This window comes from Drosophila yakuba, chromosome X (assembly GCF_016746365.2).
Source record: "Drosophila yakuba strain Tai18E2 chromosome X, Prin_Dyak_Tai18E2_2.1, whole genome shotgun sequence".
NCBI classification, from domain to species: Eukaryota; Metazoa; Arthropoda; class Insecta; order Diptera; family Drosophilidae; genus Drosophila; species Drosophila yakuba.
In genome coordinates, this window is record NC_052526.2 from 18,325,172 (window position 1) to 18,349,985 (window position 24,814).

Genomic DNA, 24,814 nt, shown 5'->3' on the forward strand with positions numbered 1-24,814 from the left:
AGTCGGCGGTGGTTGAAAATGTGTCCACCAATGGCGCGCCTCAAATGCCGTGTCCACCTGCCCAATCGGAAACTAGGGGCGGTGCCAAGTGCAAGGGAATCGCAGGAGCGAGCGAGAGAGAGAGCGCAACTCTTCGTTTTATTAAGCATTTAAATTCTATTATTTCTAGCAAAATTTATAAAAAAATTCGATGCAACAGCACTGCGTGGGACTGCGACCGGTGAGCTGCAAAAATGCACGTACCAGCCATGCACTGGCAAAAGAGCAAACGAGAGAGAAAGAGAGAGAGCGAGCAACCTAAGAGAGCCGTTCTCGTTCCAATTGGCTCGCGAGGCAAGTGGAAAAACGATTGGATTCGACTCAGAGCCGAGCTCATTCGCCTCGCGAAATTCAAGCGGCGCGCAGTCAAAAGTTAAAAGTCAGTTTCAGTTATGTTTTGGAGTACGACGCGCGAGCATTCTTGTTTCCATTGTTAGCGAGGGTTTTTGATTGACTGACAGAAACACCAGAAAATAACACCTCGCTTTCGTGTTTACGCCTGTTTTTTTTTTTTGCAACTTGTGCTCAAGCCACTTAAACAAATGCCACAGAAAGTAAACTAACAGTGTGTGTAAGTGTTAAACAAAATAGTGCACAAAAAGCGCGCCAAAATCGGTCAGCCTTTAGTTATTAACTCGAATTTCGCCACAAACTAAATCCAAACAAAATGAAACTCAGTCGCAATTTCGCTAGAAACCAATTGATATACAGTTCTAAATTAAACTAAACGTAAACCACAGTTAATAACAAAATAAAAGTGACACAAACGAATTCTGCCAGTGAAATTAAACAGTTTTTTCATGACAATAATCAATGTCTATGTATATTTTGTATGACTTTAATTTCCAACTGGGAACCACTATCCTAAATTGGTTTTTAGTTCGTAAACAAATAAGATAGTAATACAAAGTCTTTGGTTTCGTAAACTGCGATACATTGTTTGAAAAAACAAATGACTTCTTGTTTTGAAAACATTTACGATTACTTGGAGATCAGCTGAGAACATTAAATGTTTATTGATTTCAAATTGGTTTACTTAAAGTGGAGCCAGCACTGTGTTTTCATTGTTATTAAACCAATTCCCAGAAATAACACCGAAATCCAATCGAGAAAAGGAGGCCCGTCTGCGAATCGGGAGTCAAACATACTAGAGTACTACTAATTAGCCAAGTGAAGTGCAAACAATAACAATACCAACTCAAATCAAATCGAATCGAATCGAATCAATTCAAATCAAATCAAATTAAGCGCAAAAATCATCTGGCAAAAGCATGCTCGAAAAGCAACAATGGCAACAAATGCACTGCTAATTTCAGTGACTAATTTATTAAAGTGCGAACTTAGTAAAAAATGTCGATCGGCATTTAGTTTATTTAAAGTGAATGTATAGTATATATTCAGAAATGCACAAAAGATTTCAAAACACATATTTAATAATTTGTAAATATTTCATTTATACATATATTGTCTTTTGAAATCATTTGTTTATTTGAATGTATGTACGTCAGTGGACTTTTTCCTTATGCGTTCAACTAAAATGATAAATACAACACAAATTTGAGTTGTTTTTATAGACTTGTTAATGAAATGAAAGTTGTAGGAATTGTACTTCACTTTCCGAAGTTTCCACTTAAAAAGAAAACTTTTTTAATCGTAGTTGCAATTGCAAACAGTTATATATGTATGTTTTTTTTTCTGTGAATCGTTTAGAGATTAGAGTTTATTGATGAGTGAACAAAAGACACCGCCGGAGCGAAGTGTGATAAGCGGTTGACCTGCGACCCGCACACACTGAAAGAAAAACAGGGGCAAGCGGCGAGCGGATCAAAGGTCACCGCCGTCGACGAATGCATTTGCATCTCCTGGCGGCAGAGAAGACGCCTCCATCTCCAACTCCAACTGCATCTCCAACTCCAACTACAACTGCATCTCCATCTGAGCATACGGGCATCGCGGAGGAGTCGCACTTGGACTTGCAGCTGGGCTTGCCATTGGCATCCGGATACGGCTACGGCTACGGACTCGGACTTGGACTCGGATTGGGACTGGGACTGGGCCAGGAATTGGTGGCGGACCACTGCACCACTGTGGCGCCCGTCAGCGTTGCCGGTCCCGGCCGCCTGGGTCGCAGCATCAACGGCAGCGGCGGCAGCCATCACCACCACCACCTGCACCACCACTACGCGCCCTACCACCACGCCCACCCCTACCACCCAGCGCATCCGCACGCGCCACACCCCCACCACCACCACCACCACCCACCGTATCCACCGTATCCGCCGGCAGGAGCACATCCATCGGCGATGGTCACCTCGTCCTCCACATCGCCGACGGGCAATGGCTGGAGCAGCTCCACCGGCGACTTCAAGGGCATCACAGCGTTGGCCACCGCCACCGGCGGCGGCGCAGGTGGTGCCACCCAGGGCGCCACTGCATCCACGGGCGCCACAACCGCTGAGGTTTTGGCCGTTTCCAGTAGCGCCAGTGTTGGCAGCAGCTCGCCCACAGGTGGCGCCAGCAATGGTACGGCGCACAGTGGGCATAGTGGACACACCGGCGGTCACAGCAGCAGCACCGCCAGCAACAACAACAACATTGGTGCCAGCAACAGCAACAGTAACAGCAACAATAACAACAACAATGCCGTTCACCAGGATCTCTTGTGGATGGAGCGGCTGGTCCAGAAGCGACAGCAGGAACATCCCGGCGAACTGGGTGAGTTATGGATGACATACTAACTATAGTATAACTCAAAGTGGGAAATGATTGATGATGCCCAAGAATCTAAGTTAGTAGATATGATAAGATCCATCTGGATACTTCGTTTGTAGATCCAGTTAGCTCCATGTAGACAGGAATTCTCTGCGGATCTAAGGTCTCCATTCGCCATGCAGCTTTAGCTCGTGTCCGTGGCAAGATCGTGGGGATCTGTGGATGCTTGCAGGGCTGTAACCAGGCCATAAACCCGATCCCCGAAGGTGGAGCGCGCATTCTTGCCACATCCTTGCACAGTGCACTTCTGGGGCTTCTCCGACGTGGCAAGCGCGATCAGCGGACTCAGCCTTATCGGATTCCATGGGGATGATGATCATGATCGCGATGCTAATGATGATGATGATACCGATGAAGATGGAACTGGAACGTCGGCTTCGAAATATGCGTAAATTGATATCAATAATTGTTATTGATATCAACGCACGAGTCGTTCCCTTTTTTTTTTTTATTTTGTTGGTGACACTTTTTATCTTTTCTTTTCTTTTCTCCCTGCTGCCCGTTGAACTTTCCTCCTCATATCGATATGATATCAATGACCCAGAGCGAAAGCTGCTAATGAAATCTCAGCTCATCGCTCCTTCCAGTTGTTAAATTAGCTGGGTGTCCCACAAACTGGTTATCCTATATGCTTTTTTCCGTTCTCGAGTCCTTTCATAACTTGTGCTCAATGAATCGCTTGGCTATCGAATTGCAACTAGCAGGACTTTCATTCTACGGTCTGCAATCTTTTCTTAAATTAATATTTTTAATTAAAAATTTTCGAATTAGTATGGTATTTATAAGATTAAATCGGCATAAGAGCTATTCCACACTAGTAGCGTATATATTTTGTGTGACAAATTTAATTTGATGATTATTAGCAAATCAGACTTTGATATTTCTGTCTATTTTGCGCGCCAGTCGCGAGTAAATAAATCATTTATTCAGCTTCACACTTCACACTTTGCTCCACTTTTGGACACCAGGTCAACGGTCAAACGTCATCTGATTACCAACCAATAACCCCATCCGGTCCGCTTGACATCTCCCCGCTCATTAATTAATTATGTACCGCCGGATGGCGAGTCGGTGGTCGAAGGACCCAGTATCCCACATCCAACATTCAACATCCAACATCCAGTAGCCAACATCCAACATCCAGTTGCCAACATTCAGTGTGCACGATGATTGATATTTATGGAGCGATGCGAAACTATAAATAATTGAATATTTTTGATGGCCGTGAAAATGCGATTTTAATCAGCGAACCCTTCTCTTCCTTGGCTAATTAAAAAGCAGCCCACTTACCGATTTATCCTGATTTTTCCTGACTTTTCCTTCGCTCGTTCATTTTCCAGTGCGCACGAGCAATCCGTACTTCCTGTGCTCCGCCCTGCCTGCCCATTGGCGCTCCAACAAGACGCTGCCGATGGCCTTCAAGGTCGTCGCACTGGCGGAAGTGGGCGATGGCACCTACGTCACCATCCGGGCGGGAAACGATGAGAACTGCTGCGCGGAGCTGCGCAACTTCACCACCCAGATGAAGAACGACGTGGCCAAGTTCAACGATCTGCGCTTCGTGGGACGCAGCGGAAGAGGTGAGTCCTGGTGTTCACTTGGGAATTATAAGCTAGAATTAAAAATGAAAAAGGAAACTTACGCAGCTAGTAAAGAGGGATTTTGCAGTTAGTAAAAGGATAATGCGCGAATTGCAAGGAAAGAGCTGGAAACTTGCAAAGATCTTAGACATGCTATATATTCTAATACCCCATCGGATATTACTTTATATTACTTCATATATTACTTAAGTTGGCTCCCTACCAATTTATCATAAGAACTTTGTAAGAACTTTGTGGCTTAGTTTACTACAACATTGTGGAAATTGTTGACCTTCCCGAGCACTGCAATCAGCACTTCCTTTGCCAAGGGCCGATTATTAGGAGCCCAAAGAGGGCTTCCCACAACTCCAAATGAGCGGAAGCTGCAGGTTTATCCTTTCAAATTTGCTCCAAACTACACTGAAAATAGTGCTTTAGATCTACAAATTTATGCTTAATTAACTTGATAAGGCTTGCATTTCTAATTTCATTCCGGAGTTACTTCTGTAACTCACACTTTATTTTTGCTTGATAAAATAACCTATTAAAGCATAACTTCTTATTTAGATCTATATGATATTAACTTGTCAGAAGTATTTGTTCTTTGTGTAACCGAAAGTAGCTAATGAATGCATCGGAAGTGCATTGATTGAGTGACAAGCCAGAAGTTCTGGAGTGACTAATGCCGCCTGCGAAAAGGATCAATGGTACAGCAGTCGTCACATTAGGCAGCAAGTTGGCGCTGTCCTCGGGCCAATATGCCACATGCAACATGCAATGTGCAACACGAGGTTCTCCATGTGGGACATAGCACTTTATACATGGCAAACATGGGATGGTACATGGGATACATGGGATATGGGTTATGGGATATGGTTTATGGGATATGGAAATGCGCTGGACGGGATCGGCTGGGCAGGCTGATCACGCAATGTTCGAGTTTCTTGGGTTCTGGTAATCGATTTGAACCCACAATTAATGTGTATATGCATGTGTATTGTGTATTGTGTTGCATAGAATTGGCAGCAGCAGTTGGCAGTTGGCCAATTAGCTGCAACTGTTGCCGCCGCTTTTGACCCTAAGTCAACCTCTGGCCAGGCCCACCACTTCCTCCACCTCCTCCTCCACCTTCTCCTCTTTGCAAATTGAAGGCTCGTGCCGCAAAAGGGCCAATAAATATATATGTTTGTATGTATGTATGTACATATGTATGTTGTATCAAAATAAAAAAATAATTACAGCCATGGCAAAGGGCATGCAAATAACAAGCTAATGATGTAAGAACATAAACGCTGACCAAATTGTCAACGCCAGGCAGCAACAGTTCACTTCGCCAAACGGCCACGCCCCCTCGACCCCGCCCCATGACCTCGCGACCCCAAACCGCCCGCCACACTGACCTTTTGGCCGAGGGACGTGGACGTGGACGGGGGTCGGGGGCGGGGTATAAAAATCGCGGACATCATGCAGCGATTTCTGATTAGATGACAAAGCGAACAAAAACAGATGGAAGCGAAACCATCAGCATGTCAAGGGGCACGAAATGCACAAAAATATACCAGAGGTATGCAGTGGGTGGGTGAACGCAGGGATACCCTGTAAAAATAAGCCCAGCACATGGGATATATCATGAAAAGTATATAAAATTACAGGCTCATATCTGAAAGGTATTTTGATTGTTAAACCGCAATAGGTCATAACTTTTTCAATATGTTTATCCGTAATTTTGCAATATTTGTTTATTATTTTTTCAATATTTTTACAATACTTTTTAAATGTTTTTTTTTAATATTTATTCAATATTATTTTTATATATTTTTAATATTTTTTCATTATTTTTTCAATATTTTTGTAATATTTGTGTAATATTTTTGTAATATTTTTGGTAAATTTCTTAATTTTCCATATTATCTCAACTATATATTGAAGTGTATAAGAAACAGCCATTCCCTTTCGTTTTCTGACATTCCCAGCAGACTGGGGGCTCAAATGGGATTTGGGGGTGTGGCAGGTTATCGCCTTTTCTATCCTGGACATGGCATGCGTCGACATGGTTTTAATTTGCCCCACAGTCCGCAGTCCGCAGTCCAAGTGCAATCTAAATACGTATCTCCATCTCCATCTGATTCGGACACACGAATACGTTTATCATCCTCATTTGAGGGCCGCTTAATTACATCAGCAGTACATCAGAGGTACATCAGCAGTACATCAGCAGTATATTAGCAGCGACATTACAATCATCATCTCTCATATCAAAGGACTTGACTTTTCGCCGGCGACGGGATTAAAATCAGAAAATCAGAAAACAAAGCAAATGAAGGACACGCGCCACCAGGAATTCATAAGTCGCATCAGGATTTATTTCCATACAAAAACAAAGAAAAAAATAAACAAAAGGGTTGGAAAGGGAAACCGATGTCCTGGCTGCTGACTCCTGACTCCCGACTCCCGACTCCCAGATGGCCGATAAACTTGAGCAGGTCTCCTGATCCGACTTAGTGGTCGGTCGCCCGGCGGAAAGGTTAATAGGATGAATGTTTGGAATGTTTGCGGCAACTGGAAAGGGAAACTGCGAGGGAAACTTTCTTGTCGTGGAATTCGTTCATTAAATTATAGTTGTTTAGTAGCCGGGAACACCTCTACTAAGTGCATGGTTGCTGAAAAGGGTCACTACCAAAAACATAATTAATTGGAATATGCTTTGTAGCTTTCATATTTCACTGCTACTTCACAGCTTGCGAAAAACTAAGTGGGGCACTTTAAGCTAGCAGCTCCTTTCGAATCTGTCAGATAAAAACGTATTTACCACTCAAGAACATTCAAGTTCGCAACTATAGCGAATTGCTAATCAGCTTGGGAACTCCTACTCATAAATTACACATTTATCTGCGAAGGATCTCGGCACTTCCCTCCCAGAAGTTCCCAGCCCCAGAAGCTATAGTATAGTGATGTAACCCCTGCCCACCATATGTATATGTATTATTCGTATGCTCATATATCCGTGTTCCGTGTGATATCGCCATGGGGTTTATCGCAGTGTAGGTCGGCGAACGCGGTTCCCACAGAGTCGTCGTAGTCGTGGTCGTGGTCGTGGTCGTGGTCGTGGTCGTAGTCGTTGTCGTCATGAGTAGGAATCTTGCCTAGTCTTATCGCCCCACAAAGGCGATGATGGCTCATTGGATGGATGGATGGATGTTCTCCGCGTTCGCTGGATATATATTTAGATATTTACCAGTGTCCCCTCATATGTTCATTTATAGCATGGAGATTGCGGATGCCACTGAATAACTGACTGACTGACTGAATGACTGAAATTCTGAATAACTGACTGAATGACTGACTGCCAGACTGACTGACTGTCCAAGTGCGTGCGCCGATACTCGCATTCGTATGGTCATTGTTCATTGATGATGACTAATTTGTGGAGATCCCCATTCCAAATCCAAACCCAATCTCAATCCCAATTCGAATGCCAATAGCGGGATCCCTTCAACTTGAGCTCCATTATGAGCGTTATTGCTCCCATTTCGGGGTCTTTAGTACAGCGATATGTTACCAGTGCGCCAAAGACAAAGGGCAATAACATTTTCCAATTACTCTAACGAACTTTTACATACGATGCTCCACATTTTGCGGCCATTTGAAAAATGATCGCCCCGAAAAAGGAGCCAGGCCTATTTAACAGTTTCTTTCTGTCCGCAGCTTCTGCGCCACTTGATTAATTTGAGCCGTACTTTGGTGTTTGGAATTTGGAGTTTGGTGTTTGGAGTTTAGGGGAGTTTGGAGTTTGAAGTTTGTAGTTTCACGTTGGATCTTTCTTTCTTTTAACTATATTATAGGAAATATGTCCAACACGCACGTCTCTTCATTTTCTTTGCAGCCATAATGAAGACATTTCGGGATTGAGTTTGAGTTTGAGTTTGAGCTGGAGATTGAGATTGAGATTTCGAGGGGCCCAAAACGCTTTCTAACTGATGGCCATTCGTGGTTTCGGTTAATGAACCCATCAAATCTTCAATTATCTCGACCAGTCCTTCATTGTGTCTAGTTTTGGGGGTTTTCGTGAATCCATTGCTGCATTTCTATTATTTATCACAACGACCCGAAAGGCTGAACTTTCCAGTCGAATAACCAAACAATAACATATTTACAATCTGTTTTTTTTTTCTTCTACATAATAACAACTTGTATATTTGCATATTTTGAAAACAATGAATCGCAAGTGCTTCGATTACATCACTTACTCACGACCTTACTCAATTCATCAAATTATATATAATTCATAAAATTATCTGATATAACATATAACCATTGTTATATCGCTTTTATCCTTGCAGCATAAAACTGGCTATATGAGCAGTTACATTGTAGTTATTTCTATAGGATTTTCTTCTGCCTAAGAAATGTTTCACCTTGATCTCCATTTTCCCCCAAAAGGAAAGGAGACCCTCTTGCGCCACTTGGAGTTCCTAATTAAAAGTTTAATGCAATTCCAAACAAGTAGGACTCGCTCCCAGTGTCTGGTCAGCAACCAACCCACAACCCACCCACCTGAAGGTTGGAAACATGGAACGGAACATGAACTTCATCGATGGGGTTTGGGGTGATGCGACTGAGGTTTCTGCGGTCAGATTGGATGGTTCTCTGTCCTCGGGTTTTTGGAACCCGTCCTGCTCCTGCAACAACAATGTCGTCGCTTTGTTGCTGTTTTATTATATGTACATATGTCGGTGTCCATGTATTTGCACTGCCAGTTTTACTGACCAGACAGACAGAAAGTCGGAGGGACAGCCAGATGAAATGCTAAAATATCGAAGTAAAAAACCGAAATTCATTTCACATTTTCCCAATCGATAAAAGCTGCCGATGGCTCTCAGTTGTTCCACAGTTGCCAGCCGCTTCAAACGGTGTCTAGTTTAATGGCCATAAATAGTGTAAACATTCGGTCAAACCCAGAAAAAGAAAAAACAAAATTGCTGGAAGCACTTTTTTTTTTGGCCACAATGTTGCCGCTTCTCCTGATGCAAATGCATGGAAATGGGGAGTGGGGCAGTGAAATGAGGGGCGTGGTTCAGCGGAAGACAGGTTGCAACATTTCCTTATTTTATGTGCACTTTAAAGACTTTGGCGGCAGTCATTAAGGCGGGATAAACCAAATTTATGTCAGCAGTTCAAACAAATTGCACCGCCGGCAGTCGGTTAATCGAACTGCGCGATGCCCTAAATGTTATTTTAGGTTACGAGCTTTTAGCACCGCAAACTAACACTTTTCACCCAATTTCGCTTACTGTTTGGAACTCATTTCTCTCGAGACATCTTAAGCGTATTGAGTTCTATCCTGTATATGAAGCATCTATATGCGTAGCAACGACCACATACCAAAATTCATAATAATAGCTCATGGGGTTACCGAGTTCACTCAGACCACAAGCTCACACTTTCGCCCAAAAACCATAAGAAGTGCAGCCATTAAGGGGCACGAACGAAGACGACGACGCGTGTTGAGTGGACTGGACTTTTTGGTAATTTTGGAATCGCAAATTGATTCGGTAGCCCAGTGAGGTCGTCGCATAAATCCTTCGCCGACATTTACGACTAAATTCTCGCATTTGCAGCGCTCTCTTCTAATGACGTGCCGCTTCAGATACTTTATACTTTGTTTTATTTTTTGTATTTTTTGCAGGGAAGAGCTTCACGCTGACCATCACGGTGGCCACGAGTCCGCCACAGGTGGCAACCTACGCCAAAGCCATCAAGGTGACCGTCGATGGACCCCGAGAGCCCCGCTCCAAGACGAGTAAGTGCTGCGGATGGTGGCATCCCGAAAATATGGACTTGCCATTAGCCATTAAGTGTGTGTTTGATGTGAGAGGTTTCGATTTTCTATTTGGTTATATCTATCCTAGTAAGGTAGTAGTTATTTTGTACTTCTGCAGCAGCACCCTTCTCAAGTGTGTGAATATTACCAACAATCAGATATATATTGTTTTGCCAATTAGCAATTATCGCTTGCCACAACAACGGACAACAAAGGAAAAGCGGGAAAAACTGTGTGAAAGCCGTCCCGCTGCGTTTTGGGTTTCCACTTGCAACATGTGGCCATGTCCGCTTTTCCCGCTTTTCCCGCCCTATATCGTAACCGTATATCCCGAACTCAGTTGGCCAGCACTTGGACAAGTGTTTAAGCCGGGCCAACAGCTAAGCCGATCTGCCCAATTGCCCCTAATCGTCCCTAATCCCTCACTCCTAATCCCTAATCCCTAATACCCACTTTCCACTTTCCAAGTGGCACTGCAGTTCGTTGGCAATTCTCGAGGTTCTCTGATATAAACTCAACTGTAATGGATTATAATATCATTTTCAATTCAAAAACTAAATCTTATCTGGTACTAAAATACACCCAAGTGATAAGAGAACGTTCAGTTGTCATGGAAAACCTTCTAGTTACCTTTTAGTGCCCATAAGCTAGCCCCAAATGTGAGATCCTTGAGATCCTGTCGCCTTCTGTCCAGGATCGTGTGTGTCATCCGATGAGCGCCATTTTGCGATGTTCTGTCATTCGGGAAGGTGTTTGAAAAGTGCAGCCGGTTTTGGCCGACTTTTTTGTTGGTGGACGGAGTGGAAACGCTTCTGCTTCTTACGGTTTCTGAAAATGTTGCGGTTTGCAAAGAAAACCTTTTTTTTTTTTTTCATTCTCCCTACCTACGTTTTTTTTTTGTTTTTGCAACGTGTTTTTAGTTCGTGTAATGCATATATGAATTAATTTTTTCCTCTTGATATTTCGTTAATGCATTTTTAAGTCTTCGCTGCAGGGAAGGTAATACTATATACATATGTATGTGCACATGCATATATATGTTACTTAAATATATATTGTTTGAGTATATAAGGTGCAGCTTGAGTTTGCCTTGAGTTCCATTGCAAGTTGTGTATAGTGTGCAAAATGGAGTCCTTTTACGCGGTGTTTGATTGCCAATTTCCTTAATATATTTGTTAATACATACATATATAGTTGAGTTATTAGCTTAATTTAGTATTTGGCTTGCCCACTAAAGGATCACTAACGCCCACAGGTCCGACGGGTGGTCCCCACTACCGAGCTCTGGGTCTCGGCCAGCGTCCCTACATCGATGGCTTCCCCTCGACGAAGGCGCTCCACGAGCTGGAGACGCTCCGGCGATCCGCGAAGGTGGCGGCTGTTACGACGGCAGCGGCGGCGGCGGCCACAGCGGCATCGGCGGCCAATGCGGTGGCCGTAGCCGCAGCCGCCGTGGCGGTCACTCCAACGGGCGGCGGCGTCGGAGGAGTTGGGGGCGTGGCTGGCGGACAGGGAGCGGGAGTTGGAGTTGGAGCGGGACTGGTGCAGCAATTGAGCAGCAATTACTCATCGCCGAATAGTACAATCAACTCGGACTGCCAGGTCTACAAGCCCAATGCGCCGCACATTCAAGGTAAGTTTGTTGTGCACTGTACGAAAATATGGGAAATTTGTTTGATTATTAGTTGGTTATTAATATCATAATAATAATATCACAATATCTTGACAACTTTGTGAAGTGCAGAAGAAGGGAAGTTAGCCATGATAATTCAGATAGTTAAACTGCTCACACTGAAACCTTTGCTGAGATACTACTACTGCTACTTTAAGCGATACCCAAAGAATGTTCTCAGTGTAGCTAGTGCTTCCTCTCCCCCCTTTGGCCATACTAGCCCTCTTTCAATGAAGTTGTCTGGAACTCAGAAGCTAAGGGATTCGAGTCCGACATCTGAGTTCTGGATGAGCTTCGTCTGTGCAGCTTCGTTGACTGGCACCAGGCTGCCTAAACGCTTTAATTGAGTTAATCAACCTGCCATACACCTCGTCTTCATTTATTTTTGGTATTTTTATGGCTCGCTTTGTGTTTGGCAGGCGCTCGCTAATTTATTTATTTTCTTAAGGCCCAGCTTAAAAATAGTTCACAGCGATTGTCTCTGCTCTCAGCTGGGCTATATATACACATCGCGACATACTTATATATCCACGCATGCCTCTATTTGTTTAATGCATTGAAATAAAGAGTGAAATCAGAATTCGGAAAAACCCAGTCGAGATTACTGCTTCAGTTGATAATTGCTGCACAGAACAGTCACTCTTTTGGCTGTCTGAACATTTTACAATGAGGTAAAAACTCAATTGGATATAGTATATTTAAAAAAAGAAATATTTTTATATTAAGTCTAGAAATAATAGGTTTTTTGTTCATCAAAATAGGAACATAAAACAGGAAATATGGAAAGTTATATATCGCTGAGCTAGAAATTAAATTCCGAATCGAACTATATTCAATAAAAAGGAACTCTATTTTTTTGTAATTTTTTTATTGATAATTTTTACCCTTGTTTAATTTCGATAATGTTTACCCTTGCAAAAAATGCGAAAATGTAGCCAAAAATGTTTTTTTTTATTAAAAATCAGCAAAGTGATAGAAAAAGTTAGTTTTAATCATTGGCTTTACAATTTTAGCTGTTTGAGAATAACCTCATATTATTGCCCTAAGTTTTCTTACTTACTTTTGGCCCAAAAACATTATTTCAACAATTTCCACTGGAGGCGACAGAACTCCAAAACAATCGAGTTGTATGTACATATAGCCAGGAAATCTTTGCAGACTTGGCTAATAAAGTGTTCACTTTGCACCACACTTAAACCGCATGCCACGCCCCTATTTGGCAACCGCATGTGAGTGACCTTAGGCGGGATGTACGGCCGATCCTCCCCAGAGTTGCCAACGCACCCCCCGATTCCCATCCCTTCCCGATAGCCACTAATTTTTGGCCATTTGAGAGGCTTGGCCAAGAGCACGCGCTCGAACGCGGCTATAACTGGTTCAGACCGAACCATCTGCTCTATATATGCGAGTGTACTATGTCTATAACTCCGATCTATTATCATGTGAATATTGTTGCTATTTTTGGGTTGCCATGAGCCATAAGCCATGAGCCATGAGCCGCCCCTCGCAGACAGTGGAAAATTTCCCACCGGCTTTCATTCAATTTGCATTGATTTTGCTTCGCTTCTGTAAAAAAATCTTATCAAAACTTTTTGGGTGCTGCGAGGAGGAGGCGGTGGGTGGGGGGAATTTTGGATATGTGGCGAGAGTAACTGGAACCGGGCACTGAGTCACGGATGGACGTGGATTCGGATGCCGGATGAGTCAGTGGCCAGTTTGGAACTAGACGAACCTGAGCCACGGATCGCCGTGTTAGGTCCAGACTTCATAATTTTGCTTATGCTAATTAATTTATAAATGTTTCTTGTTCGATTACCCTTTCCGCTTAAGGGGTCGCTTGATTAGGCAATCAACTCTAAACGATTTTATTTCAGTTTTACAGAATGTTTTAAACAAAATGATATTTTAGAGGGGCATTGTAAGAGAATATATATACTCCTTTCTTTATTCACAAAAATTATTACTTACTTGCTAACCTATTTTCAATAAAATTTTTAGTTTGCATCTATTATAGCTTAATAAGCAATGCAGTATTTGCCAAAACGAGCAGCTATTTTATTATTATTCGTTATAGATCTGGTTCACTTTTCTAGGGTATCAGCACGTCCACTATCCCGCTCCTCTTTGCGATCACTTAATTCAGAGGCGGGGGCAGTTGAAGTCGAAATAAACGCGTAAACGTATTGTCAATGGTGAATGACACATCGTCGTCTTTCAATTAGCCAAAAGCAAAAGCGGCCAAAACAGCAGCAACAACAATAGCAACAAATGCAATATCTTTTCGCTTTGTTTTCATTGTTTTTGTTTTTTTTTTCGAATGGCTGGAACCGGAAATGCCCGAATCGAAGCGAGAAATCCACGTTGAATCTGAATCTGTATCTGCATTTGTATCTGTATCTCAATCTGAATATGAATCGGAATTGATGCCTCTATGGGGAAAACACTCGACTCGCTTTTGTTGTTGTTGTTGCTGCTGTTAAGTCATAAATATTTAAATGTGGCGCTTAAGCTGTTAATTTACAAAAGGCGATCGGTCGGTCATTCGGCGGAAATCGTTGCGAAATTCAAAGAATTCGGGTTGAGATTATGGCAAAAAAAAAAAGAAGGAAAGATAATACATGTGTAAGTGGGAGAAAAGGTGGAGCAGAGGGTAGCAAAGTAGTTCAGCACCTAATGCTAATTGATGATAAGTGAGGGGATAGACGAGAATAAATTTGCAAGGAAAACCAAGAAGATAACCATGCCTAATTGGTATTATAAACCTAGAAACTAATTCAAATTTGTAATCCACTGCCAATTAATGTGTTACATTTCATATCAAATCTTGGACTCCGATATAAATCCTAGGTAAGTGCCAAGCATTCGCTGTTTAGGCCAATCAAATCCTTAACATCCAGATGATTTATCCTTCTGGCCATCGACCATCGTTCATCTAATTGTTTGTGGTCCACACACCTGTGGCATCCAGTATTCAGCACACCGTATGCAGTATCGTCATCATCATTATTATTATTATTATTTTGCATCTCGGTGCATTTGGGCATCTGGTGCAAAACTGAATTCCGAAACTCACGCCATCGTGTTTGGCTTCATTAAAAGGGGGGGAAAAATATGCAAATTTGGCCACAGAATCGAGGGCTTGGGGTTAGTTCTTGGCATCGGTATTTTTTTTTTTTGTTGCGGGTTCCCACTTCTGGCCACAAATCAATCCAAATGCGGTTGCGCAGCTGTTGCAGCTTCAGCTTCCAGGAGATCCAAGCTGCAAGATGCGGCCATGCCATCAGTGGGTTAAGAGTGCCTCCTGCCTCCTGCCCTCGGGGGGTTAAGCGTGACAACAATGTCACACATATTGAAATGGAATCTCTTTGGCCCATTAAACGGCCAACTGTGGCGAAGCAACTCGAGTCTGGCTTATACATTCATGTATATACTACATGTATATATATTGTTGGCACTTTTTGTTGGCATTTTTATTTTTACTACCAATGGCCGCAGTCACTTACTTCCCGGCTCATCATCACCCGCCCCCCCCCCCTGCCGCCCGCCGCCCCCTCGAAAAACCCAATCCCGAGACCCAAAAAACCGCAAACTCACTTCCGTTTCGCATCGTTGTTGTTGTCCATGTACAAGTACTTCTTGCTGCTCTTTTTCTGCCTTTAAGCCGCCATTTTGTGGCTCCAAAAGAGCTAAACAACAAAAAAGGGGAAGGGGGAGGGGGGTACACCCATAAAAAATGATGTAAAAAACGAACTACATTCACGCCAATAAGAGCAACTGCCACTAACACAGGCGTAACTCAAGTCAGACGCACTTTAATTAACATTACTTCAAGACTGGAAAGCACGAGCAGTGGTGCACTGCGCGAAAATGTGGCACTTGAGCTTGAAATATTTAATACCCAAACCTTATCCTTCCTTATCATAATTATATTTTAATATTCAATTCAATTCCTTTTCATAATTATATTTTAATATTTAATTCAATTCCTTATCATAATTATATTTTAATATTCAATTCAATTCCTTTTCATAATTATATTTTAATATTCAATTCCATTCCTTATCATAATTATATTTTAATATTTAATTCAATTCCTTATCATAATTATATTTTAATATTCAATTCAATTCCTTATCATAATTATATTTTAATATTCCATTCAATTCCTTATCATAATTATATTTTAATATTCCATTCAATTCCTTATCATAATTATATTTTAATATTCCATTCAATTCCTTATCATAATTATATTTTAATATTCCATTCAATTCCTTATCATAATTATATTTTAATATTCAATTCAATTCCTTATCATAATTATATTTTAATATTCCATTCAATTCCTTATCATAATTATATTTTAATATTCCATTCAATTCCTTATCATAATTATATTTTAATATTCCATTCAATTCCTTATCATAATTATATTTTAATATTCAATTCAATTCCTTATCATAATTATATTTTAATAGTCAATTCAATTCCTTATCATAATTATATTTTAATAGGAAATCATATTGTTATTATTTTTATTATTTTTTTTAGCTTGAAAAATTAATCCAATATTCGTGGCTTTTGATTTTTTTGTTGCCAATTTTTGGGCAGCCTTTGCAGAAGCCACTTCGCCTCGAAGACGAAGACACTTGACTTATTCGCACATTTTGTGGTTTCTTTTCGAATGGATTGATCGCACTGCATCCGCATTTTGGCCCACTCTTTAGCCGTTTTTATGCTTTTTGCCTTTTGCCGAGCGGATATATGGCCAAAATCGAAGATATCCGGTGAAGCCGTGGGATCGATTGGAAGTGCCACAAACTGTTGCCAACTCGCATCTAAAGATGTGGAAAAACTTGTGCTTTTCAGGCGCTGCTATATACATACATACATACATATGTATAAATATCTTGGGCCCTTTTCCCCCTTTTTTTATCTCTCCACTGTTAACACTGCGTATACGCAATTTGAGGGAAATGCAATTCGCATAATTCCACGTGCTCGCAGCAAATTACAAGTTATGACCGTTGATAGTGACCCCTCTTTGCCCACCACTGGAATCCCAGTACTGGGCTTTCATCCCGTTCGTTCCGCTTCATCGCAACCTCACTTGGCCAAGTTTTGCGGTGGTCCACCCTGCTGACCAACCAAATGACCCCCCTTTTAACCGCCGCCCATGCCTTGGTCTTCACTTTGGCCACATTGTTGTTGCTGCAACGCAATTTGCGCCTTAATTGAAACATTAAAATGTGATAAGTGCCGGGTGAAAAGTTGCATGCAACTTGCAGTGCTCCTGCCTTTCATTAGTCGCCGCCCCTGTTTTCCAAAAGGGGATGGGCAGGGAAAGGGTACGTGCGTAGTTGGCGCAACTGCATTTAGTTTATTATTCATCATAGTGCGTAACTAATTTGCCCTCTAAGGTGGTATTTTTACTGTCTCTGTTCTGCTGACAGGAAAATTACGCAGGTTATTTCGAAAAAAATGTATTATATAGTAAATACCTTCAATTAGAGACAATTCATATCACAAAATATGAAAGAGTAGGAAAGAAAACAATGAGTTAATTAACTATATATGGCTACCATTTCACTTACAACAGCTTGTATTCAACAGATTCAAAATGATTATATTTTTCAAATTACGTTTTGCAAGTAATCCCCCTTTATTTTGTTTAGCTACCTGAAAAGCGATTTACCTATTTTTAAGCAATTTGCGACTTGGTTGACTCTTTGGCTTCATCCTTTTCTTCAATCGCTTCTAATGAATTTGATTAATTAAGCGGCATTTTTGTCGCTGCTTTTTTTGGCAGCTTCAGCACAGGGGCGTCGTTGGGGGGTGGGCATTTCTCATGGAGAAGGGGGATAGCTGCTGGCTTTGCTAGATTGCGTAATTAATCGAAATATGCGAGATTTTTTGGAGGGGTCGGTTGGGTCGGCGATAACCCGCCGGTTGCCCGGGAAACGCGCCTTCAATGTCTTGGAATTTTCTTTCGCCTGCGCGCTTAACCCATTGGCATGTAGTGCCTTTTTAAAGGGGGGTGTGTGGGGGGGGAGTTGTTGGTGGGCGGTGGCATGTGGGTGGTAGTATGCGACACACACTCATGCCTCCTTCTTTCCGTTGCCATGCATATGAAATGATGTTTTCAATTATCCCTTCGGCCACGCCCACGTTTGCGACTGACAACTTGGCGAAATTCCGCTCGCGGGGGTTAAATGCGTGGGGTTGGGGCAAATCAGGGGTTAATTGGACTCCCAGCTGGCACTGATTTACCTTCTCTCTCGCTTGTTGACTTCTTGTCCATTCAGTGTTGGTTTCCACACACGAAGATGATGTTCCTTTATATATCACATCTCATATTCATATAAAGCTTATCTTTTTCCCTTTTTTTGTAGTGTTAACTGTGTGTTATTTATAATATTTATTTTAAGCCAAACCAAACCATTTGTTGTCTTCCAGGAGCCGACATGATGGGCGCCGGCGAATGGACGGGATCCTCGAGTTCGGCGGCTGCCTATTACCACAGCCACGCCCACCACCCGCACGCCCACCACGCACACGCCCACCTGCAGCACCAGATGGCCTTACCGCCACCGCCGCCGCCCCCCGCAGCGGCACCCGTTTCGGTGGGCGTGGGCGGCAATGGAGCCACCATGGGCATGGGCATGGGCGTGGGCATGGGCATGAACCACTACGGTGGTGGCTACGATTCGGCCAACTCGCTGGAAGCGGGCCAGTATGCCGCGCACCTGCCGGCGGTGCTGCCCGAGATGCATGGCCATGGATTCGCCACCGATCCCTACCAGACGGCCGGCTACGGTGGCGGCAATACGGCCGGAGGCAGTGCCTCCAAATCGGAACTGGACTACGGCGGCGGCTACAATCAGGCGTGGTCGAATGGCTATCAGAACTATCAGTATGGCAGCTGCCTGGCCACCGCCCAGTATGGTCCACAGGCGGCACCGCCGCCACAGCCACCGCCTCCGCCGCCGGTGGTGCTGTGCCCCCAGCTGTACTCCACGGTCAACCAGAATCAAATCCACCTGCATCTGCACAGCAGCGAGAAGCTGGAGCAGTATCTGGGCACGGCCACCGGTGCCGATCACCTGACCATCGGATCTCTGACGGGCAGCAGTCGCTCCAGCATTGAGATTGGCCAGGATCAGTACCACCAGCAGGTGCATCACGCACAGCAGCAGCAGCAGCAACAGCAGCAGCAGGTGCACCATCCACAGCAGCAGCAGCAGCAGCAGGTGGAATCCGCTGGCGAAGTGGGTGGCAGTGTGGCGGGTGGCGGTGTGGAATCCGCCAGGGAGGAGGACGTGGGCGATCTCACGCAGGTGTGGCGACCCTATTGACCCAATCGGATCAACCAGAGGTCAGCGCCGACCAGTCTCCATCTGCACTCACATCTGAATCTAAATCCGAATCCGTATCCGAATCCAAATCCACCGCTGCACCTGCACATCGAACTGAACTAGGAGAGCAGCAGGATCAGCACAAGAACTGTACAATTTTTTTGTTCTCTTTTTTTATTTTTTTTTTTTCGATAGCCAATAAAACGTAACGCCTAAGTAATCCCAAAACATCTGCAAGTTGTACATAAAACATAAAGTAAAGAATATGTTTAAGAGATAGGCGCCCTAACTTCTAGAACTCAGAATAAACAATTTAAAAGCCAACTGCTTACATAACTTAACACTTCAATCTAATTAACATTATATCCGATACTATTATTTGCAAAACAAGTTTGGAGTTCAGCTGCAGCGTAATAAGAAAATCTATAAACCTAAATAAAGTTAGTAAAAGATGTAAGTCCGTACAAGAAAAACACATTAAACGAGGTGTAAATAACTGAGAGCTTAAGCATAAGATGAAAGTATAACAAAATCTAATCAATAATCCTAGCGTATAGAGCACCCAAATCCCTACAAACCACATGTTTTTTTTTACTAGCCCTAAGTTTTGAAGGATACTCGATAAAGCCGCACAACTATCTATAAATATATAAATACGTATGTATACATTTTTTTTCTGTTACTTTTTGTGTGGGAATCTGCCAAAGGATTCGAGATGAAAGTAAAAATCTTAACGATGAAGAGAAGACTATAAATAAAGTTATCGTATTTATTTAAATCTCGTTCGTTGATTGCGTTGCAAAAATAGGTAAGATATCGCTATCTAAAGTAACTCTATCTATTTAGCTCATTATGGTTTTATTTAAGCATCATATTAAATAAATGCTTAAAATAAATAGAGAATAGAGTAACCTGTGCTGGAAAATAGTTTCCCAACCACAGAATGCAGAAATACTTAATTATGCGCATATTTTAGATTAGAAGCAACAATGGCGGTGGCGCAAAAAAAGATTCGCAACAATTGCGAAAAAATCATGAATTTTTAAGTGCGAAGCCCTAAAAATGCGCGTGTAAATAATAAATTCAAAATTATTGCCAAACAGAACCACAAAGTGTGCACAGGCCAACGTCGCCCGTTGCCATCTGGTGCCCCGGGAAGATCTCCAATCTGCAATCTCCGATCTGCGATCTCCGACAGCTCTAGTTCCATTTTCATTTTCGCTTTTCATTTTTCATTTTTTCACCTCTTCTGCGGTTGCTCCATGGCATATACATACATACATACATACATACATACATACATAACTAAAGTGGAGAAGCCCCCGAAACCCCGCTTCAAACTGGGCTTACTGGGTGCCGCCATTGTTGCCGTCGGCTGGAGCTGGCAAATCAAGACGGGGCAGTCAAGTGTTAAATTGCAAAAGACATTTCCATTGTCGGCAATTGCGAAACGAGCGAAACCCTAGACAACAGACCCGAGCCGAGCTGGATTCCACCGATAATCCATACCCTATAGCCCATCCACTGCAAATAATCGATCCACTGAACTGATCTACAATAATAATTACATGGAAACAAGGGCCTTATGGATAGGCACTTCTGTAGGAAGCTTTTTTATGACAACGAAATATCTACAAATCTTGAATAAACATCGGATGTGATATTCCTTAGCATAGCATACTTTCAAAGGCAATTTTAAAGAATCTTAAATTACCTAAGGTACTTACGGTTTCAGTGTAGAAGCCAGATCCAGGCAAGCGTTAAAGACATCCTCCGCAGACCCGCCTGATTGGTAGTACCCCCTTTCCAGATCCTGAAGCTTCTCCGGGCAGAAGCCCGACACACGTCTCATCTTCGGAAGACCCCTGCTCCGCAAAACCCTCGACTATGTGGCTGCAGCTTTAGTAAGTGATCCACTCGCAGATCTTGCGGTGGCCCAGAACAAAGGCAACCAGAAGGCGAGGCTAGTAACTTTGTCAGCAGTTTATGATGGGCGACTTGAATTACCAGTGCGTTGAGGAGGAAGCTGAAGCTGAAGCCCGATCCGATCCATAGGCTAATTAACTCCGGGTTTCAGCATCAAAACATCCAGCAGATGTAACTACCGTGTGTGGATGTGGATGTGGATGTGTATGGATGTATGGATGCGAATCTTGGGTGGTCCTGTCCAGCGCTTCGAGGACGGAAAGTGAAGCCTGCTCATGAATGGATGCGCTTATGAATCGAGCTGGGTTACAGAATGGCCAGGTGAGCTAAAGATAGACCACGTTGTGGCTGAAGAATGTTGACCTAGTTATAGAAAGAATAACCACTTGAATTTCATGGAAATTATTTATCACTGCTATGATATCATCAGCCAAATTTCTCTAATTTAAGCTCATTTAACCTTTACATTAGGAAATCCACTCAAATGTGAATCATCTATATGAGCATTACACATGAAGATTTGATAAAATCAATGGGAGCTTATGTACACCGTATGAGAATCGCCGAGGAAGGCGGTACCTTTGAGCATCGCTCACTCTCTCCCTCTTTCTCTAACTCACTCTCCCACTCACTCACCCTCTTTCTCTCACTCTCTAGCTGCTTCCCACTCTCGATGTGACTTCATTAGCTTTGAGTTGACCAAAAAATAAAATGCAATAACGGTGAATGAAAGTAGCAACTAAATGGCGGTCCCCTTCCCCTCTCTCCCCTCGCCACCACCATTACTGCCCTGAATTTTAAGCTCAAATAATTAAACAAAAAATACAAGTGCGATTGCCGTCTCGCTCTGACACGCGTTAAGCTAGACTAACGGCATACATACATATGTAAATGTAAGCGTAACGGTAACTGTGCTACTTTCAATGCGAATTTCACTGCACTGCACAACCGGTTGAAATTAAGTTTATTTCGTTGTTTGTTTTTGGGGTGCGTGTTTTCCACAAATAAACCAAAATGAATTCCGCAACAACAAAACGAAACGAAGCAGAACGCACAGCAACAAGAACAACAGCAACAACATGAAAACGAGCTGTTAAGCGCCACCCACAAGTATGCGCAAAACACACAAAAATCAAAGGAAAAAAAACTCGAATGAACTCGGACAAAAAAGAGGAAAAGACAAGAGAAAAGCAAGCACACACAAAAAAAAAACAATAAGCAAGTAACCACCCACAAAAAAGAGAGCGAGTTGCGGTAGCAAAGAAAAGAGAAACGTGGAGCTAAGTGAAGCTAAGAGAAACAAAATGCGAAGAGAGTCACTTTTTCATTTCATGTGCTTCATAAACAATATTTATGCATTTGTAAACCAGTTTAAGGATAACTTTAAATATTGAAAGGATTATGATTTAGAAGTATTTAATAATACTACATTTAAATGTGGACTTTGGCCAACAACTCTTTTTCAATCAACTCTTTTTTACACATTGAGCGCCTCTCTTTTAGCCGCTTAACTTTATCGTCAGCTTAACTGGGGAAAAAGGCCCGAAGTGAATCATTCGATCTTTGGGTTTTTGGCCGTTGACAAGTGCGTTACTATATGCTCATTTGAATGGCTATTAAGCCGCTGACCCTGGCTTATCATAAAAATATACAACCTAAGCTAAGATATGTGTTAGCCCAGTTAGTATCTATTGAATGCTCTGTTAGCCAACTTCCGATTTGGATTTTACCCAGACGCCGAAGGGATTTTCCCAACGACGACACGCTGACGTAGCCGGCACACGCCGCGTATGAGTAATGTATGTAAATTTGGATCGAGGGTCCACAAGCCAAATACGCAGATATACTTGTATATATCTAGATCGTTAGAGCGTCGCAGAGGCGGGGCGGTGTGCGGTGTGCGGGGGCGGGGGCGGGGGCGGAGCCAATGGGGCATCATTAAGTTGTCGAAGTTGGCGGCACGCACGCCACACGCTGCTGCATTTGGCCAAAAACGTAGCTTTTTTGCACGCCCAGCGCTAAATTGTGGAAGACACCTGGCCAACGGCCTAAGTAAATCGCTAAATCCCAGGAGTGCACTGCGAAAAAATGCTATTCATTAGAGTAGGAGCACCATAAATTTATCAACTACAATTCATTCAGAATGTCTGCATGCCAGAAGCATAGCCAAGCTAGCGAGTATTATTCAGTGTTAGAACGCCAGTGTAAGTTCTCTCAGTGTAGCCGCACATTGAGCTGCAGCTTCGATTTCGTATGTAAATTTGGTGCTTTGCCTAATTTGCCTTGTTCGACTTTTTGCCGGGCAGCAAATGAAATTAGTTGCGCTGGCCGGGCAAACAAACACATACAAAAAATGTGGGGGGAAAAAGGGAAAACAGCATAGAGGAGTTTGGGAGGCGGTGGCGGGGGGCGTGGCTGGGCGGTGGGCGGGGCGGGACGACTAATGTGTTGGCATGTGTCAGACGCGCGTCAAACGCAGCGACAGGCGGCTGGGTGCAAAAAACGGGCACAGGATGAGGTCAAATGAGCTGGGCTCATTTGGATTTCGGATTTTGGATTTTGGCCAACGCACAACGCACTCAGTCACCTGCAGCATCCCCAACTGGGCTGAAATACAGTGAAATACAGTGGCTTAATTAAATTGAAATTGAGTAACAAATACCTGTAATTATGTCAACTGGAGTGCGTAGCATTTTGATATGGATTTCTTTTCCAGATGTTTTCCAATTTGTAATAGTCTTAAAGTTTCTCGGAACTTGGTGACTATCTAATCTGTATAATGTATTTAAATAGTCCAATCGATGAGTAAATAACTTGCCAATAGCTACTGACGCAAAGTGAATAAGATAGCGCAGATGATGAATCCCAGAAGCCAATCTGCTGGCCAAGATGAATGCGACCTTCGGACGAATGAATCAATTCCAGTAACGCTGGCTCATAAAAGCAACAGCATAATGCGAATACCCACTTGATTCACGGCTTATTCACGAACAGTTCAAAAGCTTCGATTGTGCAGATCTATTTTTAGGTGGGTATGCAAACAATCAGCATGATGCTACAATATCTTTAGGGTTTTTGTACTCTTATGATCTAGAAATGAATGTTTTTCACAGGTCTACTTTCATATATGAGAAGTTTAATTTCATTTACAAGAGCATAGAATTAGCATTACATTAGAGCATAGTATTGACCTTCTGCCTTAATTTTTCCAGAAGCTGTTTTCCATTTAGTTGCTAAGTGTACTCACTTCCTTTTGCTTTCAGTGCACGCGTTGCACGCATTCTTGTGAAGGTCATGAGGTGGGCGTGTGTGGCAGTGGGCGTGGACAAAAGTGCGGTAGCTTCTGCATCTGTTGTTGTTGTTGCTGCTGCTGCTGTCAACCGCCAGGAACTTTCGATGATGCGTCGATGATGCCAGTCCCATGGAGGGCATTGTGTGGACAGGGGTCAGAGGTCAGGAGTTAGGGGTCAGGGGGGTTGCAGGTTGCTTGGGGGGATTACTGGGATACCGATACCTGTGAACTTGATTAGCGGTTTTCTGGCGCTGCCACTGCCACAGCCGCCACATATATTCCCCCAAAAAAGCCGCGTCGAGTGATTAGCGATTGCTAGTTGCTGCTGCTGCTGCTGCTGCTGTTGCTGCCACATCA

At 43.0% G+C, this 24,814-nt stretch overlaps 1 protein-coding gene across 1 annotated transcript; it reads left to right on the forward strand.

Annotated features, from left to right (window-relative positions):
• The first annotated feature begins 398 nt into the window (after positions 1–398).
• On the forward strand, positions 399–20,017 carry LOC6525909 (protein lozenge). The gene is made up of 6 exons (XM_002101693.3): positions 399–610; positions 1,750–2,754; positions 4,152–4,391; positions 10,078–10,191; positions 11,468–11,845; positions 18,341–20,017. The coding sequence occupies exons 2-6, from the start codon at positions 1,887–1,889 to the stop codon at positions 19,237–19,239; spliced, it is 2,499 nt and encodes an 832-aa protein (XP_002101729.1). The 5' UTR covers positions 399–610; positions 1,750–1,886; the 3' UTR covers positions 19,240–20,017.
• Positions 20,018–24,814: the final 4,797 nt, after the last annotated feature.